The sequence below is a fragment of the Aedes albopictus genome, chromosome 2 (assembly GCF_035046485.1).
Source record: "Aedes albopictus strain Foshan chromosome 2, AalbF5, whole genome shotgun sequence".
In the NCBI taxonomy this organism is placed as follows: domain Eukaryota; kingdom Metazoa; phylum Arthropoda; class Insecta; order Diptera; family Culicidae; genus Aedes; species Aedes albopictus.
In genome coordinates this window covers 152,433,644-152,448,220 of record NC_085137.1, presented here as the reverse complement: position 1 = coordinate 152,448,220, position 14,577 = coordinate 152,433,644, and the positions used below count along the sequence as shown (strand labels likewise).

Below are 14,577 nucleotides of genomic sequence, written 5' to 3'. Positions count from 1 at the left end.
CAGGAATTCCTCCGGGGATTTTCCAAGAATTCCTACGGCGATTCTTCCAGGAATTCCTCCGGGGATTTTTCCAGGAATTCCTCCGGGGATTTCTCCAGGAATTCCTCCGGAATTCTTCAAGAAATTCCTCCGGGGATTTCTCCAAGAATTCCTCCGGGGATTCTTCCAGGAATTCCTCCGAGGATTCTTCTAGAAATTCCTCCGGGGATTCTTCTAGGAATTCCTCCGGGGGATTTCTCCAGGAATTCCTCCGGAGATTCTTCCAGGAATTCCACCGGGGATTCTTCTAGGAATTTCTCCGGGGATTCTTCCAGGAATTTCTACGGGGATTCTTCCAGCAAATCCTCCGGGGATTCCTGCAGGAATTCCTCCCAGAATTCCTTCGGAAATTATTCCAGGAATTCCTCCGGGGATTTTCCAAGAATTTCTCCGGCGATTCTTCCAGGAATTCCTCCGAGGATTCTTCTAGAAATTCCTCCGGGGATTCTTCTAGGAATTCCTCCGGGGGATTTCTCCAGGAATTCCTCCGGGGATTCTTCCAGGAATTCCTCCGGGGATTCTTTTAGGAATTCCTCCGGGGGATTTCTCCAGGAATTCCTCCGGGGATTCTTCCAAGAATTCCTCCGGGGATTCTTCTAGAAATTCCTCCGGGGATTCTTCTAGGAATTCCTCGGGGGGATTCCTCCAGGAATTCCTCCGGGGATTCTTCCAGGAATTCCTCCGGGGATTCTTCTAGGAATTTCTCCGGGGATTCTTCCAGGAATTTCTACGGGGATTCTTCCAGCAAATCCTCCGGGTATTCTTCCAGGAATTTCTCCGGGGATTTTCCAAGAATTCCTCCGGCGATTCTTCCAGGAATTCCTCCGGAAATCCAGGAAATCCTGCGGGGACTCCTCCAGGAATTCCTCCGGGGATTTCTCCAGGAATTCCTCCTCAGATTCCTCCAGGAATTCTTTCAAAAATTCCTCCTGAAATTCCACCAGAGATTCATCCGAGCATTCATCATAGCTTTCTCCAGGAATTCCTCCGGGGATTCCTGCAGGAATTTCTCCGGGGTCTTTTCCACTGATTCCTCCGTGGATGCCTACAGGAATTCTTCCAGGAATTCCTCCGAGGATTCCTGCAGGAATTTCTCCCAGAATTCCTTCGGAAATTTAACCAGGAATTTCTCCGGGGTTTCTTCTCGGAATTCCTCCGGGAATTCTTCCAGGAATTCCTCCGGGGATTTTCCCAGGAATTCCTCCGGGGATTCTTCCAGGCAATCCTCCGGGGATTCTTCCAAGAATTCCTCCGGGGATTCTTCCAGGAATTCCTCCGGAATTCCAGGAAATACAGGAAATTTCCTCCCAGAATTCCTTCGGAAATTATTCCAGGAATTCCTCCGGGGATTCTTCTCGGAATTCCTCCGGGGATTTTTCCAGGACTTCTTCAAGGAATTCATCCGGGGATTCTTCCTGGAATTCCTCCAAGAATTCCTCCAGGTATTTCTCCAGGAATTCTTCCAGGAATTCCTCCTGAGATTCCATCAGTGATTCATCCGAGAATTCCACAATTTCCTTCAGAACTTCTTCTAGTAATCCCTCCAGGAATTCCAGCAGGAACTCTTCCAAGAATTTGTGAATTATTTCAGGAATTCCTCCACGCTTCTTCAAGGAAATAAACCAGGAATTCTTCCAGGAATTCCTCCGAGGATTCCTCCAAGAATTCCTCCTAAGATTCCACCAGAGATACATCCAAGGATTCCACCATAATTTTCTTCAGGAATTTCTGCGTGGATTCCTGCAGGAATTCCTCCCAGAATATTTTCTGTAACTCTTAGAACGCATAGGGATTTTCTGGAAATTTTGAAACATATTTCGCGATGCTACTGACTTCTATAAATGATTGATAATATTTTCTGTAACTCTTAGAACGTATCCCAGAGGCCTGGGAATATCTGAGAATCTCTAGGGATTTCCAGGAATTTTTTAAACATATTCCGCGAAGCTACTGACTTCTATAAATCATACCAGGGAATTTATGAGAATCTCTAGGGATTTTCAGGAACTTTTTAAACATATTCCGCGAAGCTACTGACATGTATAAATGATTTTGAATATTTTCTGTAACTCTTAGAACGCATAGGGATTTTCTGGAAATTTTGAAGCATATTTCGCGAAGCTACTGACTTCTATAAATGATTGAGAATATTTTCTGTAACTCTTAGAACGTATCCCAGAGGCCTGGGAATTTCTGAGAACCTGTTGGGATTTTCAAGATTTTTTTAAACATTCCGCGAAGCTACTGACTTCTATAAATGATTGAGAATATTTTCTGTAACTCTTAAAACGCATCCCAGAGGCCTGGGAATTTCTGAGAATCTCTTGGGATTTTCAGGAATTTTTTAAACATATTCCGCGAAGCTACTGACTTCTATAAATCATGCCTAGGAATTTCTGAGAATCTCCAGGGATTTTCAAGAATTTCTTAAACATATTCCGCGAAGCTACTGACTGCTATGAATCATTTTCAGGATTTTCAAGAATTTCTTAAACATATTTCGCAAAGCTTCTGACTTCTATACATAATTGAGAATATTTTCTGTAACTCTTAAAACATATCCCAGAGGCCTGGGAATTTCTGAGAACCTGTAGGGATTTTCAAGATTTTTTTAAACATATTCCGCGAAGCTACTGATTTCTATAAATCATACCAGGGAATTTATGAGAATCTCTAGGGATTTTCAGGAATTTTTTAAACATATTCCGCGAAGCTACTGACTTCTATAAATTATTGAGAATATTTTCGGTAACTCTTACAACGCATCCCAGATGCCTGGGAATATCTGAGAATCTCTAGGGATTTTCAGGAATTTTTTAAACATATTCCGCAAAGCTACTGACTTCTATAAATCTTACCAGGGAATTTATGAGAATCTCTAGGGATTTTCAGGAATTTTTTACACATATTCCGCGAAGCTACTGACTTCTATAAATTATTGAGAATATTTTCTGTAACTCTTAGAACGCATCCCAAAGGCCTGAGAATTTCTGAGAATCTCTAGGGATTTTCAAGAATTTTTTAAACATATTCCGCGAAGCTACTGACTTCTATAAATCATTGAAAATATTTTCGGTAACTCTTACAACACATCCCATATGCCTGGGAATTTCTGAGAATCTCTAGTGATTTTCAGGATTTTTTTAAATATATTCCGCGGAGCTGCTGACTTCTATGAATCATTTTCAGGATTTTCAGGAATTTTTTAAACATATTCCGCGAAGCTACTGGCTTCTATAAATCATTGAGAATATTTTCTGTAACTTTTGGAACGCATCCCAGATGCCTGAGAATTTCTGAGAATCTCTAGAAATTTTCAGGAATATTTTAAACATATTCCGTGAAGCTACTGATTCCTGGATCCTGAAGGCATTATTTGAATAATTCCTGGAGGAATTTCTGGGAGAAATCCTGCTGAAATTCCTGGAGAAATCCCCGGAGGAATTCCTGAAGGAATCTTCGAAGGAATTCCGTAAGGAATCTTCGAAGGAATTCCTTAAGGAATTCCTTGAGGAACTGTTGGAGGAATCCCCGGAGGAATTCCTAGGAAAATACCTGGAGGAATCCGCAGAGGAATTCGTGGAAAAATCCCCGGAGGAATTTCTGCAGGAATTCCTTAAGGAATCTTCGAAGGAATTCCTTAACGAATCCCTGGAGGAAGTGTTGGAGGAATCCCCGGAGGAATTCCTGGAAAAATTCGTGGAGAAATCCGCGGAAGAATTCTTGGAGGAATCCCCGGAAGTGAAAGCATCCCCGGAATAATTCACGAATTGCAGAAAGAGTTCCTGCAGGAATTCCTGGAGGGATTACTAAAAGATTTTCTGGTAGAGATTGTGGAATATGTGAAATCCTAGGATGAATCTCTGGTGGAATCTCAGAAGGAATTCCTGGAGAAATCCTCGGAGGAATGTTTAGCAGAATCCCCGGAGGAATTCTTGGAGTAATCTTCGGAGAATTTCTTGAAGAAGTCCTGGAAGAATTCCTGGAACAATGCCCGAATTTTTGGAAGAGTTTCTGCAGGAATTCGTGGAGGGATTACTAGAAAAATTTTTGAAGGAATTCCTGGAAGTATTTCCAAAGGAATCCCCGGAGGAATTCCTGGAGAAATCCCCGGTCGAATTCCTTGAAGAATTCCTTGAAAAATTCCTGGAGGAATTCCTGAACTAATTCCCGAAGGAATCCACGGAGGAATGCATGGAAACGTCCTCGGTGCAATTCTTGCAGGAATCCACGGAGAAAGTCCAGGAAAAGTGCAGGAATCCACGAATGATTTTGGTGGAATCTCAAGAGGAATTCCTGGATGTATCTGCAGGAATTTTTTGAGGGATTACTAGAAGTATTTCTGAAGGAATTCCTGGAAGAATTTCCAAAGGAATCCCTGGAGGAATCCCCGAAGGAATTTCTGGAGGAATCCTCGGTCGAATTTCTGGAAGAATTCCCGGAGGAATTACTGGAGGAGTTCCTTGAAGAATTCCTGGAGGATAACCTGGAATAATTCGCGAAATAATTCCTTCAGGAATCCCTGGAGGAATTCATGGAAACGTCCCTGGAATCCACGGAGAAAGTTATGGTGGAATCATCGAATGAATCTCTAGTGGAATCTCAGGAGTTGAAGAAGTCCTGGAAGAATCCCCGGAGAAATTCCTTGAAGAAGTCCTGGGGGAATTCCTGGAATAATTCCCGATTTTTTTTGGAGAGTTTCTGCCGGAATTCCTGGAGGGATTACTAGAAGAATTTCTGAATGAAGTTATGGTGGAATCCTCAGGTGAATCTCTGGAGGAATCCACGGAGGACTTCCCGGAAGAAGTCCTAGAAGAAATAAATCCTGAAGGCATTACTTGAAGATTTCTGGAGGAACATCTGGAGGAATTCCTGGAGAAATACCTGAAGATATCCCTAGATGAATCTTCGAAGGAATTCATTAAGAAATCTCTGAAAGAATCCCCGAAGGAATTCCTGGAGAAATCTCCGGGGGAATTCCTGGAAGAATCTCCGTAGTAACTCGTGGAAAAATTCCCGAAGGAATTCCTGGTGAAATTCCCGAAGAAATTCCTGGTGAAATTCCCGAAGGAATTCCTGGTGAAATTCCCGTAGGAATCCCTGGAAATATTCCTGAAGGAATTCCTGGAGGAATCCTCGAAGGAATTCCTGGAGAAATCCCCGAAGGAATTCCTGGTAAAATCCTGGAGGAATTCCTGGAGGAATCCCTGGAGGAATTCCTGGAGGAATCCCTGGAGAAATTCCTGGAGGAAAGCCTGGAGAAAGTCCTGGAAAAATCCCTGGAGTAATTCCTGGATTAATCCTTGGAGAAATTTCTGGAGGAATCCCTGGAGGAATCCCTGGGGGAATTCCTGGAGGAATTTCTGGAGGAATTCCTGGGGGAATTCCTGGAGGAATTACTGGAGGAATCCCCGGAGGAATTCCTGGAGGAATCCCCGGAGAAATTCCTGGGAGAATCCCTTGAGAATTTCCTGAAGGAAACCCTGGAGAAATCCCTGGAATAATTCCTAGATTAATCCCTGGAGAAATTTCTGGAGGAATCCCTGGAGGAATTCTTGGGGAAATTTCTGGAGGAATCCCTGGGGGAAATCCTGGAGGAATTCCTGGAGGACCCCCCGGAGGAATTCCTGGAGGAATCCCCGGAGGAATTCCCGAAGGAAATATCCCCGACAGAATTCCTGGAGAAATTCCCGAAGGAATGCCTGGAGGAATCCCCGAAGGAATTTCTGGAGGAATTCCCGAAGGAATTCCTGGAGGAATCTCCGAAGGAATCCCCGATAGAATTCCTACAAGAATCCCCGAAGCAACTCCTGGAGGAATCCCCGAATTGAATTTCTGGAAATATTTCCGGAAGAATGCCTGGAGGAATTCCTGGAAGAATCTCTTGAGAAATCCCGGGAGCAATTCCTGAAGGAATTCTGAGGGAAATCCCTGGAGGAATTCCAGAAGGAATTCCTGGAGAAATAACCGGGAGAAATCGTGGTGAAATTCCTGAAGGAATCCCTGGAGGAATTCCTGGAGGAATCCCTTGAGAAATTCCTGGAGGAATCCCTGGAGAAATTCCTGGAGAAATTCCTGGAGGAATTTCTGGAGTAATTCCTGGCGGAATCCCTGGAGGAATCCGTGGAGGAATTCCTGAAGGGATTCCTGGAGGAATCACCGAAGGAATCCTGGAGGAATCCCAGATAGAATTCCTGGAGGAAACCCCGATAGAATTCCTGGAGGAATCCCCGATAGAATTCCTGCAGGAATCCCCGAAGGAATTCCAGGAGGAATCGCCGAAAGAATTGCTGGAGGATCCGCTAAGGAATTCCTGGAGGAATCCCCGAAGGAATTCCTGGAGGAATCCCCGAAGGAATTCCTGGAGGAATCCCCGAAGGAATTCCTGGAGGAATCCCCGAAGGAATTCCTGGAGGAATTCCCGAAGGAATTCCTGGAGGAATCCCCGAAGAAATTCCTGGAGAAATCCCCGAAGGAATTCCTGGAGGAATCCCCGAAGGAATTCCTGGAGGAATCCCCGAAGGAATTCCTGGAGGAGTCCCCGAAGGAATTCCTGGAGGAATCCCCGAAGGAATTCCTGGAGGAATCCCCGAAGGAATTCCTGGAGGAATCCCCGAAGGAATTCCTGGAGGAATCCCCGAAGGAATTCCTGGAGGAATCCCCGAAGGAATTCCTGGAGGAAACCCCGAAGGAATTCCTGGAGGAAACCCCGAAGGAATTCCTGGAGGAATCCCCGAAGGAATTCCTGGAGGAATCCCCGAAGGAATTCCTGGAGGAATCCCCGAAGGAATTCCTGGAGGAATCCCCGAAGGAATTCCTGGAGGAATCCCCGAAGGAATTCCTGGAGGAATCCCCGAAGGAATTCCTGGAGGAATCCCCGAAGGAATTCCTGGAGGAATCCCCGAAGGAATTCCTGGAGGAATCCCCGAAGGAATTCCTGGAGGAATCCCCGAAGGAATTCCTGGAGGAATCCCCGAAGGAATTCCTGGAGGAATCCCCGAAGGAATTCCTGGAGGAATCCCCGAAGGAATTCCCGGAGGAATCCCCGATAGAATTCCTGGAGGAATCCCCGGAGGAATTCCTGGAAGAATCGCCGGAGGAATTCCTGGAAGAATCCCCGGAGGAATTCCTGGAAGAAGCCCCTGAGAAATTCGTAGAGCAATCCCCGGAGGAAATTTTGGAAGAAGTCCTGGATGCATTAGTTGAAGAATTCCTTCGGGAATTTTCCAGCAATTCCTCAAGAAATTCTTCCAGGAATGTCTTCAGAAAGTCTAGTAATGCCTCCAGGAATTCCGTCTCATATTCTACCAGGGGTTCATCCGAGGATTCCCCCACAATTATCTCCAGGTGGAAATTCCCTCAAGAATTCATTCAGATATTTCTACAAGATTTTAGGAGTTCTACTTGCTGTGATTTTTAAAATAATTTCAGATTTTTTTTCCAAACAAAACTTTGGGCTCGATTCCATTGCACTAACCATTATCAAAATACATCGAACAGTTTTCTTATTAAGTATGTTTCAATTTTTCAGTTTCAAAATCGTCAGCTGTCTTCAAGCATAGGACAGGGAGAGTTAATAACACAACGATGGTGCATCCAGTGCGAGCGTTCCAATCATGCCCGTCCTCTACAGTGTTTTGTTCAAGAGATGAAATCAACGTAATAGTACAAAAAATTTCAGAGATATCAGTTGAGATTGTGAAGATTGCAAACACAAAAGAGAAAGAGTATTTTGAAAGAAATGTTAAGCTAGATTTGGACGAAGTGGTTGATATTGCAATAGAAACACAAGGCCAAAATACTAATTTGTGGAAAATTCAAAGATCCATGCGTATTACAGCAAGTTCTTGTTATAAGCTGTACACGTACTTGTTCAACAGCAATCCAAACTGGGAAAAGAAAATCTCCCAGTATTGGAGCATGCGTAATATCAAAACAGCAGCCATGAAATATGGGTCACAAACAGAAAATCTAGCTTTTGAATGCTATCAACAAAAAAGGAATCCAATGATCAAAAAGAGTGGCTTTATAATTAAACACGACGAACCTTGGTTCGGTGCTTCACCAGATGGAATTGACCCCTTTAATGACATTATTTTAGAAATAAAATGCCCAATAGTTGGAGAAAATGGGGGCATTGCTGAAATCTCCAATTGCGATAATGTCAAAAAATATCTTAAAATATGCCCTGAAACAAGTGTCATAAAAATGAATCCTAAACACGCTTATTATGCTCAGGTCCAACTCAATATGTGGGTAACAAATACAAAATTCTGTGATTTTATATTGTATTCCTTGAAAGAAAATGACTTCATTATCGTTGAAGTTTGCTTTGACTCTGCATTTGTTGAAAATATTGTTAACGGTTTGAAAGGTTTGTATTTTTCAGAAATGCTCCCAAGACTTATCAAAAGATCGGATGATTGATATCAGTGGAGACGAATGTACATATGTATGATACTTATTCATTTTGTTAAAAATAAAAAACATGTTAAAATTGATGTGTATTTACTGGTTTTTATTTTATTATCGGCTTACAAAATGTTTACAATGAAGAAAGAGCTATGGTACTGCTATCTCTAATCTTATACTACTCATTTAGACTCATTTGTTGGCTTTTCTTGTTTATACATGTGTTTGAAGGTATTGTTCGATTTTTAAAAGGCTTTGCATCCTAAAATTTATCGTCACGTAGAATAGGACGTGTTAAGTTCACAATTCCGCATATTATGATCATAATATCATCGATATTTCCTGCGATATTCGAGTCAATAGTGTCCTGAAGTACAGAAAATATTTTCAGTCGCTGAATCACTCTTTCTACGTGTATACGCGCCTTGGCAATTGCTTCGTTTACAGCTGCTTCAGAAGGTGTTAATTTACCATTCCGCATAAACGGAGGAATATGAAGTTTTATTCCTTTGTTTGACAGCTCATTTTCTATAGTAAACCCTTTATCGACCATCACCTCATCTATGTGCGCGTTCAAAGAATTAATAAGGTTTTCTTGATTGAATATGTATTTGTCCGATGCTTTACCCGAATACGCTTTGCTACAAAAGGTAATTAAACCGGCTGGACTTACTCCGATCAAAAGCTTGATAGTGCGTCGCGACTTGTATTGTGAATAAGTAGCCAAACGGCAATTAAGACATTTCAGGGATGCCAAAGGAATCTCTGTGCAGTCCAGCACAATAGTCACATTCGCAAATTTTCCTTTGAAACAGTGAGGAATATTCTGCATAATTTCCTCCTTCTCCGGCATGTATACAAATGCAGAGAGAATTTGAGACAGTATTTGCACTGTATAATCAAAGTATTTGGCAACCGTTGAAATGTGGATCTTAAAAAGAACTGCCATGGCTGAAAAGGACAAGTTCTGCTTCAGCTTCGCAAAAACAAGTATTACCCTATCAGTACAGTGCATGCTGAATTTATTTTGATAAACAGAATCTTCAAGCCTTTTGGCAGCCAGGCATAGTTCTTGTAATACTTCGAACGAAGGAAGACCGGTCCACGTATTTAGTTCATCGTCAGTTTCCAAAAAATCGGAAAACTTAAACGGTATGGTTGTCTCGCGTTTCATGGACAATTCCAAACCATCATTGGTGTTGATTGTTATGTTTTGAGTCATATGGTCACATGATTTCTCGGCATCGTAATTTTCTTCGGTTGATACAGTGTTCAACCGATTATTCAACTCTACGTCATGTTTTCTCTCTTCTTCAGCTGAAGTGCAAACCATCGAAACAGGTTTCACAAGAACACTTGCAGCTGACACTGGAACTTGTATGCTTGCATCAAACTGGTCGTCGTTACACTGGGCACTTGAGCTAGGCCTCGTATTCTGTAGAGTTGGATCACGACGATATGAAACATAGGTTTTTTTGTACGGATTATGCTTTAGTGATTCGCTGTCCATCGGCAAATTCCTGGACGGGAGTGCATTACGTTTCAAATGTTTTCCTCCTAAAACAAAACGAAAAGAAAAATACGCTAAAATATTTTGTTTTTTTTTTTCTAACCATCTAGCAACACCCCACTTTCTATTTAAGAATATCAAATGAATTGAGAAGAGCAATCAAATATATAGTTATCAAAATCAAAGACCGAGTCTGAAGCATAATTTTATTATTTTTAGTTTTTGCAAATTCACAGTCAACTTTGTTCCCCATAATGCAACGTAATGATCAATCAGTTTTTTTTTGTTGAGCAGTAGGGTAGTGGACGTATTTTAGCCTTGCGAATTTCATTACATGTATCATATAATCTCTACAAAATCTTGGCTAATTATTATTAGAACTTCCAATAATCCTTTGCCAAGTTTTTGTAGAGATTATAGGGGAAATTGCCTATTCTCGGCCTTTTTTTTCTCTTCGTCTTTGGGGGATTTTTGAATCCTATTGAACTCATAGTTGGTCTCAAATCCTTCCCAACTAAGCTGAATTATATGGCCAAGTTTCAGGCAATTTGGCTCATAAAAACCCCCCATGACGAAGAGAACAAACCTGCCGATAATACCCATTGTCACCCTATGATAAATGTGATGAAATTCCCAAGATGGGCCAAAATACGTTCACTACCCTATTAGGTATATCTATTTCAACAAGGCTTCTATTACCTGGAATATAATCGGAGTTCGTAAAATGTTCACTGCAAACTTTTGAACTTTTTGAAATACTCTTCAGTTGTAATACTTTCTTCCATTCTACGAAACGATCATGCTCCTTTGGAATGCTATGCAACGTTATCGTAGCGCTTGCACGTGATTTACAGGTCCTCACGGTGCACGTACGATTACCAGACCACGGTTTGTTTAAGCAATACGGATGATCACGCGTGTTTACATGTTTGGCAATGCTCTGATTGTTTTTCCGCGGATTGATGACTTGCCGTTTTACTTTGATTGATGGGACAGCATTTGGTCGTAGATACAGCGAGTGTACTGCAAATATTCAGATGGATAATAAAGCATAATTACAATATGCACTCATAGGATTTTAATTATTAACCGATCCCCGTAATTGTCCTGTTATCTCAACCAATTCAGCTGTTTTTTTTTGAATGGACAGCATTTTTGGGACCTGCCCAAACACACACAAAAAACCAACTTCACTGGATGAGAAACAGCCAAGAAATGGCGGTGGACCTAACGTGGGTTCAACGAACTGTAGGAGATCTGACTGTACACGTAGCTTTTTACCTTTAGCATAATCACAATCTTTAAAATGCTTTCCGCAGATTTTAAAAATTGCGGTGTTGTCTTCGTCAGCAATGTGGAATACATCCTTCCACATATTGAGCTTTCTTTGCTTCTTGGGTGTCGGAAATCGAAATAGATTACTTCGTTTTTTCGTCGGGCATCCCGTGACGCAGCAGCCCGCTTTCGGTTTGATCCGTACGGAGGTTTCCGGGATGTGTTTTGAAGGAACGGCGCAGGGTTTCAGTTTTTGGCGTGAATCTGAAATGGAAAATTTCAGCCAGTATGAGTGCATGAATTTTAGGCAAAAATAACATTGAACTTACAGCGTATGAAGTCACTAGCCTTGAAATGCGCTTGGCAAATCCGTTCCTCGCGTTGTCCGGAGAGCTTCATAAATTTGGACCAGCGCACGAACGTCTTGCATCCCTTTGGGGGAACGGTGAAAAAGGTTGTGGAACTGGCACTCCACGAATTGCATTCCGGAACAACACATTTGAGGTTGCGCTGGCACTTCTAAAGAAAAACAGAAAAAATAGTATCTTCAACGTCGCTTTTGCTATTGAACTACCTACCATCGTATGAAACAAGAATTTTCCTTCGTTTTCCGCCGAAATTATACTTATTATTTGCACTTTTTGCTTGTTAAAAAGGTATTTTTTTAACTAATGTTTACGTCCACTGTATGAGTAATGACACAAAGCAATGAAAATATCGACATTTCGCTCGCAGCGCCATCTATGAGTCGTTTCAACGTAGACTTGGCTGCGTGCAGTTGAAAATCGGAATTTTTAACACGCGAAAATGGATTATTCTCCCGAATCGTGCGTCGGACAAAGTGCGCTGGATAGAGGACCAGATCCGGTTTCACGCAGTGATGCCACATTTTTTTCGGTTTTCATCTGTGATTTTGGCCCAAAAATCTTAATTATCTGTGAATATTTTCAAAAATCTTGCATAAAATCTGTGATGTTGAACTGGCTATCAAAATCGATGAAAATCGCAACAATTTTTTATTAAATTCGAAAACAAATCACTGATCTCTTAAATAGGATATTTTGAACACATATATCTTTTTGAAGTACTGCGAGCGACACGGTCTCAAACGAGGTCTCAAATAAGGTCTCAATGCAACATTTGGAAATGAATGTCACAGAGTTATGTAAAGTGATCCTATATTTTTGATTGCAAGAAAAAAGCAACATTTTTTTCTGGTTTTCTAGTGTTACTTTCTTTCAAAACATATTTATATTTGAGTCAATAAGAGGGAATTTCAATGAACTATAATTATCATCTCGAATTTTGAACCGATGTTAAAGTTTTGGATAATTTGGTAATATATTAGACAAATAATCAAATCCTTATATGTTTCTTCCGTGTTAACAATTTTCAGTTCGGTCAGAAGATTTTCATAGCTCATTATATATGTCGTAAATGTTCAAAATTTAATTGTATTTGGTTCATTGAATCTAGAGATATAACAGCTCAAATTTGGCTATAGGATAATAAAATGCCTTTTTCGATAATCTTTCTATCTTCGTGTAGTATGGTCCAATCTTTTCCAAATTTGGGCTACTGATAAACACTTAGTTCATTAACTTACAGTGAAAATTGGAGAATATTTGATGCACTTTTCGAAAAGTTACAGTTAGTTGAACATTTTTTAAGCAGTAAAAATTTTGCCTGTCCGATCATTTTGTCTATCCCCTGAATATCATTATAAAGCGATCTATGATCTTCTCATGTCTCACTAAATGAAGAACACCACGGAAGTCTTTAGGAATCCTAAATTAAACAAGAGTTTCGTCAAAAATCTTCTTTTGAAATCGCTCAGGGGAAAATGAATTATTTGATCAGGAATTCAGAAAGATTTTTTTGGGAAATCTGAGATACTATCTTTCTACCAAGTAAATAAATAAATAAATAATCTTGCAATGAAAGTATACCAATAGTTGAATTCACTTTAGATCGTAGGAACAATCTCTTCAAATACTCCATCGACTGCGCACACTTCTATTGAGTTTTTAATTCCGCCTTGCGCACTGTGATTTTGTAGGAAAAAGTGTAGTCAAAGGCTAAAAAATGTTAGATGGGCCTGAATGAATTAGTTGCAAGTATAATAATGAAATGCATGAATGCATATATCGATTCCAAGATTTGTTTGTTCAATGCCCAAAAATCTTAAAAATCTTTATTTTCGCACAAAAATCTGTGATCTGTGTAATTCTAGACATATCTGTGCATGTGGCATCACTGGTTTCACGTATGGATTTTGAGAAAATTTTATTGTCGGGTATGGGGAATCTTCGGGTTTCAACCGCAACGACAATATGTTATAGTGGAAAATCTGACAGAAAAGGCGTCAAATCGTTGTAACGTCACGGTAGAATGTGTCAATCACGCACCTGTTGCTTTGTTTTGATTATAGAATTCTGCAAGGTGACGTCACGAATGAACGTTCGGTTCATTCTCGTTCGTCCCTTCCTTTTCCCTCTCACGCGAATTTTGACATTTTCCGGTGGTTTGTTTTGATTCCCATTCGTTGCCGTTCTTTTCTCTCTCGGAGAGAAAATAGGCCTTTTCATGTGACAGATCCGTGCATGCATTTGTTTACAAAGCTTGAACAACAGCTGCTAACAAGAACGTGTCATCTTCATAGAAGAACCGCAGACAGACGTTCTAGCTCGAACAAATTTATTCAAATTTTCTACGTAAATTTTCCTTAGCGACACCTAGGCAACCTATTGCCACAGTGCAGTCGCGAGCAGTTGACAGTTTGAGAAACCACATGCTTCCAGCCGCTTACTTACCACCCAATTCACCACCCACCGAAAAATAAAATCAAAACAAACACTGTCAAAATCATTCCTACATTTGCGTCACATTCACAAAGATTTCCCAATGCGAGTGAAGTTCATCCAAATGCAGTTTTATTCAAGCAAATCTATGTAACATAAAAGTAATAATGTGTTAAATATTTTACAAGAGTCCTGCGCTAATTTGTGCAAAAGATTTTAGACATTAAATAAAAGTCATTTACTCTGCACAAATTATGTGGAAACATTATTAGCGTGCAACACGTGCGGTCTTTTCCCGCCATCCGGCTGGAAGACGACCGTGGTGACAGTTGTTGGTCGCAACGCACATGTGAGGCAGCGATTGAATATGAACGCCGCTAACGCCATCTGTTCGCTGATTGCCACTTGGCAATTTGTGGCGGCCATGTTTTTTACACAAGCTGCTGAGTCAAACTTGAACGTCTGTCTGCGGAAGAACTGTCAAACGCCCGAACAATCAGCTGATTTAAGACGTCAAATGAAAAGGCCCATTGAGGTTAA

General features: G+C 41.0%; 1 protein-coding gene across 1 annotated transcript; it reads right to left on the bottom strand.

The window, feature by feature from the left end:
* Positions 1-8,485: 8,485 nt before the first annotated feature.
* On the bottom strand, positions 8,486-11,999 carry LOC109430307 (uncharacterized). Its single transcript, XM_062850616.1, has 5 exons — positions 11,815-11,999; positions 11,566-11,755; positions 11,243-11,500; positions 10,661-10,984; positions 8,486-10,008 (listed from the first exon to the last, which is right to left on the bottom strand). Exons 1-5 carry the CDS (start codon positions 11,815-11,817, stop codon positions 8,714-8,716), a joined length of 2,070 nt encoding a protein of 689 aa, XP_062706600.1. The 5' UTR covers positions 11,818-11,999; the 3' UTR covers positions 8,486-8,713.
* Between the last annotated feature and the right edge of the window lie 2,578 nt (positions 12,000-14,577).